Source organism: Gracilinanus agilis, chromosome 1 (assembly GCF_016433145.1).
Source record: "Gracilinanus agilis isolate LMUSP501 chromosome 1, AgileGrace, whole genome shotgun sequence".
In the NCBI taxonomy this organism is placed as follows: Eukaryota; Metazoa; Chordata; class Mammalia; order Didelphimorphia; family Didelphidae; genus Gracilinanus; species Gracilinanus agilis.
In genome coordinates this window covers 21248538-21259914 of record NC_058130.1, presented here as the reverse complement: position 1 = coordinate 21259914, position 11377 = coordinate 21248538, and the positions used below count along the sequence as shown (strand labels likewise).

Here is an 11377-nt window from a genome sequence, read left to right as displayed (position 1 = left end):
CTTCCTCCTTCTCTCTCTCTCTCTCTCTCTCTCTCTCTCTCTCTCTCTCTCTCTCTCTCTCTCTCTCTCTCTCTCTCTCTCTCTTCCTCCCCCTTCCCCACCTTCCCCCCTCCCTCTCTCCCTCCTTCTCTCCCTTCCCCCCTCCCGCCCCCCCAGCTCTGTTCAGAAGCCCAGGCTGGAGTACAAGGGCTAGAATAGTGCCTCTGTAGCCTGCCCTGGTCAGATCACAGCTGGAGTTCTGGGCTCAGTTGTGGGGTCCAAGAACCTGGACTTCGTCCAGGAGGACAAGCACAATGGCAAGGGGCCTCAGGGGCTGCCAACTAAGAAGCAGCCAAAGGCACGTGGGCCAAAGAAGAGAACCTGAAGGGAGCCCAGCGTCTGGTGTGGAGAAGTCCGTGCTGCGGACAAAGGGTGAGAGCAGCCTGGCTGGCCCTAATGGGGCAGATCATCCGGGGTAGAAGGGACTTCCCTGACAGCTGGTGGATCGGCTATTTTTGAACCAATATTGGGCATCGGTTTGAAGAGAGAAAACGTGCTCCTGCAGGGCCTGGCATCACAGCCTCCCTCAACATCTTTCATGGCTCCCCAGCCCCGGCGGGATGCTCCAGGCCCTCCCTAACCCAGCATTGTCCCACAGGCTCTGGCCCAAGCCTGTCTCTTGGAGCTTTTTTGTTTAATCAATACTGTGCCCTGGCTCCAAGGCAGAAGAGCAGTAAGGACTGGGCAATGGGGGTGTAGTGACTTGCCCAGGGTGACTCATCTAGGCAGTATCTGGGGGCTGGATTTGAACCCAGGACTTCCCATCTCCAGACCTGGCTCTATCCACTGGGCCACTTAGCCGCCCCCTCTCTGGTTGGTTTCTAAAACAACCACCGTGTGTCTGTGTGTTCCTGAACTTTCCTTCTGTATCAAAACTCTGTCACTTCCGCATGGTCCTTCCTCCTCCTCTCCTCTGCCATCATCACCACCTCCTTTATTCTGCCACACCAGAGCCAGAAAAATGCCACGGCCCGGCGCGACGGAGGCTTCTGGGTCCCAGGGAAGTTCTGGGTCCTTCTCCATGGCACTGGCTTGCCCCGAGGGGGAAAACGGTCCATTTTAATTCCATGAAGCTGAAAATTCTTCCCTCCTGTCCAGGCACCGGGATCAAGGATGGTCAAGGATGATGGTTATGGTGAGCCGCTACAGGGTAGGGGGATGGAGGCTGGGCATGGAATTGAGAAGCCCCGAGTTCAAATCTGTGACCCCTTGGGCGAGCCATTCACTTCTCTCTGTTTCCTCCTCTATAAAATGGGTTGTCGTAGCCCCTCCCTCCCGGGGCCCGTCCTGCTCTTGGCCAGCGTTTGCGCTCAGTAAGACATTATTACTGATAAGGCTCGCCTCTGCCGATGTCTCCTTGTGGGTGCCCTGGGTGCGAATGATGCCCGTCCCAGGATGGGCTGTAGACACGTCTCTCGCCCTCCCTGGTCCCCGGCCAAGGCTGGGCCCACAAGGGCACCTGGAGGCCACTCTGAAGAGCGCTCGCACGTGCCAAAGACGCCTTCGCTGGGCGTCCGAGGCAGCCGGCGGGGAGCGCTCGTGGACACGGGGAAGGCCGTGAGGGGGACCGAGACGGAGGCCGGGGCTGCCTCTCCCCCGTTGGAGTCCTGGATGTTAGGAGACTCGCTCAGGGCCTCCTGGCTTGCTTCTTGGCTCTTCCCACCCTGCGCGCCTCTGCTATGAGCCAAGACAGGAAACAAAGGAAGCCAAGGAAAGCGGCTGACCTTCAGCTCCTCTGACCAGCAGGCCGGACCGGCATTGTTTGATGCTCTCCGTGTACACCTCGGCCCGTCCAGGGGCCGTCCGGAGGCCCGTCCGGGGCCCGTGCTGGAATGCTGGGGGGTCACGAAGATTCCCGCCTTTAGGAAGGGCCCGTGGAGTCTCCACGGCTCTCGGTGGGCGCCCATCCACAGGGAATGGCGGAGCCGACCGTGCAACGCGTGTATGACAAACAGTGGAGCCACCGGAAGCGAGGAGCGGCTCGTGGAGGAGCCGGACGCCATCCCGAGCAGCGAGATGGCGAGCTCCGAGGGCCCCAGACAGCAGCATGAAGGGCGGCTTTAGGCGGGATCCATCTCCCAGCCAGGCCTTCTAAGGTGCAGGAAGGGCGGAGGTGGGGGAGGCGGCTGAGACCCTGCCCAGGCCCCCTCCTTCAGGGGTGCCCCCCGAGGGCGTAGAGCCGGCAGCACGAAGGAGAGAATGGGGGGGATCCTCTGTCCGGTCCCTGCATTCTCAGCACGAGCTTATTCGGGCCGCAGAGGCTGGGGGGGAAGTCATGCCTCCAGCAGCCCCTCCGGCCTGGCCCCGCAGGGCCCAGCTGTCCCCAGGCTCTGCCTCAAACCTTTTCTCGGAGCTCCCCTTCCTGCACACGGGCTCCAAGGCAGGAGGGGGAGAGCCAGGTGACCCTGGGTCAGTCCCTTAACCCCATCACCCAGCCCTCATGGCTCTCCTGCCTTGGAGCCAGGACACGCAGGGCAGCCTGGCCTGGCTGGCACAGCCTCGAGCCGCTCGGCCCGTCGCTCTGGCTCCGGGCAGGACGGGCTCTTCTGAGATCGGGCCCAGGCCCCGCAGCGAGGACGGGTCTGAGGCCACACTGGAACCCGGGACTCTCTATGGCCTCGACAAAGGCTGCGTCCAGCAGGCCAGGCTCAGGGAGAAGAGAAGACGCCGGACTAACTCGGCTCCCGGCTCCTGCCTGCCTTCCCGGGTGGGGAAACTCCGCTCACGAGACTTCACCTCTGGAGGCGCCCCAGAAGCCTTTTCCTCTCGAGCGCCCCCATTTTACAGACAGAAACCTCGAGATCACACAGAGCCTGGGGCCGGCAGAGGCAGCCCGGCATCCTGGCCGCCGTTCTTGGTATCTCCTGAGGTGAGTGCCGGTGGTGTTCCCAAGGAGCAGATTTTATAGGCGCTCTCTAAGCCGCTGCTCAGGAGGCAGGAGACTTACCTGGCAGGAAACACTAAAAAAAGGCTTTGACCCCAAGAGGGATGCTCCTGGGGGGCCGCGCGAAGGCTGCTCCCTCCCCTGAGCGCTCTCCTAATGACCATCTCCAATGGGATCCATGAAAGTCCCAGAAGGCTCCCCTCCTCAGGGCGGGCCTCGCGGCTCTGGGCTCATCCCTACTCACGGCAGGTGGGAGGGCTGGCAAGATTTCAATGTCCCTTTTCCTCTCCAGCCTATTTCTGAGAGTTGGGATGCCATTTGGGTGTAAACCAAATCCCATTATTCCAAGGAGCTCCTAGCTCAAGGTCCTACACTTCAGAGCTTCTCTGCCTCTATCCAGTACAGACACCGGCTGCTTTATGGTGTTCCCTCAAAGAAAACATTTGGTGAAATGGAATCATAGCTCCCGAGGATTTATGTTTTTTAATGTTTTAATTGGTTTTTAAATGTAAAATGTTTCATTGTAATTAATTTTTAAAAATTTAAAAGCAAAAATCTGTTTTTTAACTAGACAAATCAGCTCTCTGGCAAGTTCCTCAGGTTATTCTGCAAAGTCTCGATGACCGCCCTGAAGGCCGTCCTCTGCAAGGTCCACAGAGAAGGGCCATTCCTTAGAGATGGGTCCGGGGCCTTCTCCATGAGAGCCACAGTCACTAAAGAGATCTACATTAAAAAACGCCCCCAAGGAAATGAAAAGTGCCTCTTCCCCCTACAGGAAGGAGGTCCGGGGACTCGAGTTGGAGTCTCCACGGGGTCATTTGTAATGCACTTCACCAGGGCCATGGAGAGAACAAGGAGCCAAACCAGCAGGGCATCCCAAGGGGGGGCGTATGAGAGTCACAGAACCCCAGGAAGGTGTCCCACGTGGGACGCTGTGGAAGGATGAGCAGAATGATGTGGACTGAAAAGGCACTAATGGGTGAAGTGCGTCTGCAGAGGCGGCAGCACCGGAGAGGAAGGATGCAAGTCGGTTAATGACACGCCTGAAGTGATGGGAAATCATTCAGGTCCACCGTAGAACGCGTGAGCCGTCAGCCAGCTCTGTGCGTCCGAGGAGGCGGACCACCACGCAGGACGGTGAGGCGCGAGGGGAACACGGAGGTCCGCGGCGCCCAATGGAGAAAACCATCACCACGAGCCGCACTAGGAGGGTGTGAACTACCCACCTGACGGATGGCGCGTTACAGCCAATCAGAACCAACTCTCTGGCTGTCTTAGTAAACTGATGGGACCCCGGAAAGCCCAAGCTCCAGCTCAATGGGCCCAAAGCTTGTAGGTGAACCAGGCAGACCAGGTGGCCAACCCCACTGCTGGCCAGCAGCCATTTGCTAACACTCACATACACGATCGCCGTGCTCACAAAATAATCACACAGCAGCATTATAGTCACAGAACTTGGTACGTGGCAGACACTGTACTAAGGCTCCACAGATATCACTCTGGGACCCTCACCACCGCCCTGGGGGAGGGGCGCCATCATCCTTCCCCTCTTACAGATGAGGAAACAGAGGCAGACAGCGGTTAAGGGATTTGCCCAAGGACTCCCACAAGGGCACAGCTGGCAAGGGTCAGAGGCTGGACTTCCAGCTTGGGGCTCTCTCCAAGGGGACTTGGAGGACTTCTGCCCCCAACCCACCCCCACCTCTCTATCAGCATGTATGGGCCCGAGACTGTTGTCTGTATGGAACAGCCATCATTTTTCTTGTTCCACTGATGGGGACCCTCATTTCACTGCCTCAGAATGTTCTCAAGGACTTTTTCAGTGAACTCTCCATCAAGCTACCCTGGTAGGAGAACATTCAATTTGTTTTACTCCCCACCATTGATGGGGCCCTGGAGAGGCCACTGGAGAACATGCTCGCTCTGTAAAGGTGATGATTAAAACACCAATAAAATCAATAGGAACGTGGAAGGGGGTTCCCCCTGTTCTAAGGGCAAAGTGTATAGTTATGGTTTCTCTATGCCCCAGCAGTGGAGCCATCAGAATAATATTCATGGTTTAGGTTCCCACACAGGGAGCTTCTACGGTTCATATGTATCTTGTTCAGAGAAGGCACTTAATAAAGGTGCAAGTTGAAATGAATGAACAGGATGGGAAATTAGTCTTCAAAACATGATCCAGAATTATCTACCCAACACCAAGGATGGTCCATTCAGGGCTGACTACGTTAACAGAAATAGGTGACATCAAATATTTAAATCAACCACGTGGCATTTGTCAATCAAAGAGCATTTATTAAGGGCCTCTTGGGGGTCAGGCACTTTGGGGGGGCACTGGTGATGCAAGAGGCTTCCTTCCACTGGGAGAGACAATGTATGGGTGTTTCTGTAAGCAGGTCAAAGTATTCAAGTAAATAAGGAAATTACAGGACAAAGGCACTAGCAGCTAAGGGCCTCCTTGGGAAAGGAAGGCTTCCTGTAAGAGGAGTGTTTGAGCTGAGCCTCCGGGCCAGGTCCCTGGTGAAACAGAAGAGCATTCCAAGCAGAGGAGACTCCTCCTCACCTCCAACTCGGGAGCTTTCCTGCTAAGGCCTTCACTCCAACTTCATCTTGGATGCCAAGGCAGAAATATAGGAGAAAAACAATTAACTTCTCAGAAAACCACTGGCGCCATCCTACCAAAGGTATGACAGGTAAGTGATAAGCACAGGATTCTGCATCAGTCTGGGCCAGGGCTTCTGTGACTTGGATGGGGGGTAAAAAAAACCACATCATTATTCCATTAGAATTGGTTTTCTTTGTAAGCTCCTGTATTTTTCTTTTTTTTTTTTTTTTAATATTCTTTCTGAGAATTCTCCCTGGGCTTTGTGTAATTAGAATTTGCTTCCCAGGAACCCCCTCTCCCAGCTTCCCATGTTCCTTCTCCCGTTATGTGCTAACGTAGGGAGGATATAAGTTTTGTGGCGCCCCGCCTCTCTCTTTTTCCCCTGCAAACACGGCTAGGAAAACTTTTCTTCACTCGGTTTTTACTTTTGTTCTTTTATTTCTTCTACTTCAGGTGATGTATTAATAAATCTTACAAAATAGTCATTGGAGTTATTGGACATTAATTTTAATCTTACAGCTTCCCCAGACTGCCAAAGAGGTCCGGGACCCAGACAGAAGGTCAGGAATCCCTGGCCTAAGCAACTATGGCTTCACAGGGAAGACTAAGCCCCTGGAGCACAGGGTTGGGTTTTCTTTCTGCAACCCCTACATTTAGCACAGTGCCAGGTACACAGTAGAGCCTTAATAAATGCCAAAAGTTTTACCACCTGCATCATGGTTGAGAACCACCTGGGCATTTTAATAAAGACTTCCAAAATGAAAGCACAGAACTCAAGCACTGGCCTATAGTGGGATTTCATAAGCCAAAGGTAATGATTAATCTAACTTCCCACTTGAATTCCAAATGGTCCTTGGGTAATACAGCATGAAGGGAGTATCCTAAAAAGACCGTGAAAGGTCTGGATGGTAAGTGATGTCGGTGGATCTGGAGCTGAAAATCAGATAAAGGCATTAAAAGGCTTCAAAATATCTGGGTCATTAGCCTGTAATCAGAAGAGTTAGCAGAGCTGGAGAGCTAAATCAGAAAGCCAGAAGTCCCAGGAAGGAGGGACCCTGGACAAGTCATTTCACTTCTGTGTCTCAGTTTCCTCGGCTACAAAATGAAGGATAGGCTCAGATGGCCTCGGAGGCCCCCATTGCTCTAGATAGAGAATCCTTGAAGCTCAGGCCACAAACGAGCACTCACAAGCCTTAGACGTTCAAGCTGACGGGTAGTTCTTGGCGGGGCTGACATGAGAAACTCAGAAACAGAATGGTGGGGTCTCTGGTTGGGACAGGCAAGCAGAAACCCAAGAAAGGCTGTGGATCCCTGGGAAGGCCGGTCTCTGCAGGTGGCCTTGGGGAGTCCTCTGTGGGGATGGAATTCCCCCCTCAGGTGTGCTCTGGGTTAGATGATCTCCAAAGATCCCTGACCGCTCCCAGAAGAAGTACAGAGTACGTACAAGGTGGCAGCTGAAGAACAACGTGCACCACTCAATTAAGGACTGTCTAGTTAGTGGCTAGGCAGGGCCAGGCCTCCCTCCCCAATCTGAGTTGGGGAGGGGCTCCTCCTGAGCTTTTGGGCTCCCTGAGGCTGCCTGATAAACACGGAGCCTAAAACTGCCCTCCAGGACCTTCCACTCTAAACTGGGAGCCTGCAGGCTTGCTCGCTCTTTCCTGGGCCAAAGCAGATTCAAGGTGACCTCCTGCCTGCAGACACCTAAAGGAAACCCTGAAGGAACTGAGGGATTCCAAGAGGTGGAGGGGAGGAGGGGGGCATTCTGGGCAGGGGGTCCAGCCAGTGCAAAGGCAGGGACACCAGAGACTAAGTATCATATGGGAGAACAGCAAGAAAGAGCAAAGGGAAGAGTGCCCAATCCGGCGAATGGGAGGAAATGCTAAAAAGAAAAGTGACCGAGCCAGCGGAACACACCAGCTGGGCCTCCTTGGGGGGGCTTCGGTTTCTTCAGCTGTAACTGGGGGCAGGAGGTTAAGCCAGGGGACCTCTAAGGAGTCTCTCCTGCCCTGCTTTAGAAGAGCCCGTTTGCTCTACAGGGAGGTTTCTAAGTCTGGTGACTTAAAATCTTGCCTCTCCTCGAGGGAGGGAAATCTCCTGTTTTCACAGTCCCTTCTCCTTCCTCTCCTTGGGGAAAAATCAAGTCTTCCCTCTCTCCAATGGCATGGGAAACGCTCCTTCCCTGGCAGCGCCGGCGTCCCCAGCCCATCTCTTCTGCTCAGATTACCAACATCAATATTTCCCTTCTGTTTGCACAAAAGCCTTCATCTTTGTGCCAGAGAAGAAAGCAAAGCCCTCACCTGCCCTCCATACAAATGAAGGTGAAATCAGTGCAAGTAAAGCCGGGCACAGAACGATGCCCCACTTGGGAAGACGGCCAACTCGGCACCTCAGAACGCTGCACTGTCCCCGGGGCTCCGGGGCAACCCTATTAGCCAGTGTTTGTCCGCCCCAACAGAAGAGAAGCTCCTCGAGGGCAGGCACTGCTGTATTTGTGCCCGTCTCCCTGGCGCCTGGCACACAGCAGGCACACCATAAATGCTTCCATCCTCTTTGGAGAGGCTGCACGTTCGTGCTGATCTGCCAGCCTAAGGCCCTTCCTTTCCCAAGACCATAAATCCAAAATCCATTCTGGCCATTGTAAATCCACTTGCCTGAGAGATTTTTTTTTAGCCATTTTAGGATAACCGAGGTCCAACCCCGACTGATAAGCTGGAACATGGAGGGGCGGCCTCACCCCTGTGCATCCCCCAGGCACCAGGCCCATCTCGGGGCTTCCCTCCAGAGGGGCCCCCTCTGAGCCCCCAGCGCAGTCGGCATCTTCCTTCCTCTGCCACGCGCCGGCCCACGTCCTCTCTGCCTCAGATTTCACCAGATGCAGCACGAGGGAACGTACTCATGCGAGGACAAGGAGGCTGTGAATCAGGAGCTGGCCTGGCCCTGGCCGTGCCCGGGCGCCTCGGGGCTGACGCAATCTCTTGGGGAGCCCTTCTGAAGGAGGACGCTCAGGAGCGAAGGAGCCTTCCATGAGTCAGCCATGAGACAGTGGCAGAGCAGCCACTTCCTGGCCCCGCCGATGGCCCTCTGCGCCCCACAGCCTGGGAAGTCCTCCCCCAGGACTCTCCCAATTTCCCAAGGCTCTCCCTGGGCCCCCGGGGCTGCCCATCCTCCCTCATCTGCCCCCACACCAGGAATGCTTTCTCACCTCACCCTCCAGCTCCCCGGGGAGGTCTGTCCTGAGCATTCATTCATTCCATGAACTAATGTTAAGTGCCTACAAGAGCTCCCAGGGGTGGGTGCGTCGTGTCTGGCTCTCTGGGACCCCATCGGGGGCTTTCTGGGCAAAGAAGCTGGCGGGGTCGGTCCTGTCCTTCTCCAGCTAACAGTGCCGAGTGACTGGCCCAGGGTCACCCAGCTGGGAAGTGTCTGAGGCCAGACGTGAGCCGAGGAAGAGGAGTCTTCCTGCTCTGGGCCCAGGGCTCCAGCCACTGGGTCACCTGGCTGCCCAGGCCTCCTAATACCTTCTTATTGATTTTGTATAGATTTTGTACAGTAGAAGACTGTAATAAAGCACTAGCTGCCCTGGCCGCTGCCCCAACCTGGCAGCTAGGAGACCCTGGCTAAGTCGAGCAAACTCTCTGGGTCTCCGGAAGCTCCGGAAGCTCAGGAAGGAAGGCCTCCTGGAGGAGGAATGTTTGAGCTGAGCCTTAGCAGAGGGAGTTTCCTCACTGGGGGTCCTCATCCTCATGACACCACAGGGCTGGACCAGAGGTAGTTTGTGCCTCTGAGAATAGGGGATGCTTTCCTTCTCCTGGCACCCCAATGCTGGGGACAAAACAGGGATGGACCTCCGTTCAATTCCTGCCTCCAAGCCTGTGTGACCCAGGGCAAGTCACTTAACTCTGCTCTGGGCTTCCTTTGCACAAGGAAGGGGCTGGGCTGGCCCGGGTGCATTCCAGGGCCTGAGAGGCGATCTCTGATCTCTGATCTCCCAAGTGGCGCTCCTTCAGCCCAGGCTCCCTGGGAATACTGCAGGGCGTACAAACTCCATGGGCTGCTTCTCGCAGAAGAAGGGAGGACAGGGAGAGGCAGACAGGGAAAACCTTCTGGATGGGGCTCTGGATCTGCAGGAAGGAGTTGAGGAGGCCAGGAAAAGCCCGCTGGGCCGGCTGTCAGTGAACTTCACTCTAGGAAAACAAATCCCTCGAGGAGGAAATGGGGCTTCAAACTCCCTGGAAGGCCAGCCCTGGGCCTTTGGAGCCCTCAGAACTATTTGAACCCAAAGACCCACAGAAGGCTATTGTTTCACTGGCTCGGAGAAGATGAATTCTGAAAAGCCCGCAGTGGTAAACAAACGAGCCCAGAAGCGCTGGGCAGAGAGGGGAAACGGTGCTGCTAGGGAGTCCCCGGCTCTTTGGGCTCGTTATTTTCAGAGGAAACCGACACCCCGCCCCCCTCCCATCTAGCCGGCTAATTTGTCTATTGCTATTGCTAGTAAATGACGAGGCACTGGGTTCATTTCGCAAAAGGCCAGCCTCCTGACTCCATTCATTACAGAGGAACCAAAGGAAAGGCACCGGATGGCCTCGACTGTCCCCGGCTTGTCTACAAGGACCTATCCCTGCTTCAGGTTGTGCCCATGAATTTTAAGTGAAAACAAATCCCCGCCCCGTCACCTGGAGAGTCCTGATCCCTAGAGAGGACTGGAGGGAAGCCCGGGCAGGGCATGGGCCAACCTCAGCACCCCTGCAGCTAAGGGCATCTCCCCAAGCAGGGGCAGCCCCATCCCCCTGGCACTGTTCCCATTTGGTCAGGGTCACCCGGGGAACGGCCACCGGCCATGGCCAACATCCACCACCTACACAGCGCAAAAGGCAAAGTGGGAAACTGAGAAGAGGGTCCGAGAAGTGGGGGCTGAATGCCTCTGCCTCTCTCCAGCCCAAGGGGGCCACCCACTGACCCCCGACCCCTCCAGCCAAGGTTATTCTCTGGGCCTGCCAGAGCCACAGGTAACTCGCCATCACTACCAACCGCACCACCATCACTATCACTACCATCATCTACATACACCACCACCATCTACACCACCACACCTGCCCCAGGAGGGCAAGAAAGGTGCCCTTGCCCAGGTTTCGGGCATCCTCTCCCCAAGATACCCCAGAGTCCATTCCTCGCCCGGCTCCCAGTCGCTGCTCACTGAGACGCGCAAACATTAGACGCTTAGTGTGTAAACCGCAAGAAGCGCGGGGATTACGCCCCTTCCTGAGAGTGCCCTCCTTCCCACCCCCCAGGAAACGTCCCTAGGAAGGCGGGGAGGACAGGGGCAGTAAGGGGTGGCAGAAAACCCCGAACCCGCGGGAGGGCGCCAGAGGGTGCCGGGGCCGCCAGGGCAAAGGCACAGAGGCGGGAGATGGCGTGCCGTCCAGGAGGACAAGTGGGCCCAAGGCCTCCCCCACCCCTCCCCGCTCCCGGCGGGCCTGGCGGCGGCTCCGGCACCGTGCCCGCAGCGGAGGCCCGACCCAGCCCGGCCACTCACCGTGTGCGAGTGTAGGCTCTGGCTTGCCTCGATCCCCGCGCTCAGCGGCGCCGTGTCGTCCAGCAGCACCTTGCCGGCCGGCGGCTTCTCCATGAACGCCATAGCCACCCTCCTCCTCCTCCTCCTCCTCCTCCTCCTCCTCCTCCTCCGCGGGCCGGCAGCCGCCACAGCCTCCTCCCGCCCCGGCCCGCCCCGAGCCCGGCCAGGCCCAGCCCAGCTCGGCCCGGCCCCGCGCCGCCCGCTGGGCCCTAGCGCCGCCCGACAGCCTTCCCGCCTGCAGCCCGCCCTCTAGCTGCGGCGGCCTCCGGCCCCGCCC

General features: G+C 56.7%; 1 protein-coding gene across 12 annotated transcripts in view; it reads right to left on the bottom strand.

Moving 5' to 3' along the window:
* Positions 1-11163, bottom strand: part of PXK (PX domain containing serine/threonine kinase like) — a 51069-nt gene extending 39906 nt beyond the window's left edge. For all 12 annotated transcript variants that reach the window (XM_044659333.1, XM_044659281.1, XM_044659403.1 and 9 more), the window contains exon 1: positions 11062-11163. In XM_044659333.1, the coding sequence (XP_044515268.1) occupies positions 11062-11163 (102 nt within the window). The remainder of the gene's footprint in view (positions 1-11061) is intronic.
* Between the last annotated feature and the right edge of the window lie 214 nt (positions 11164-11377).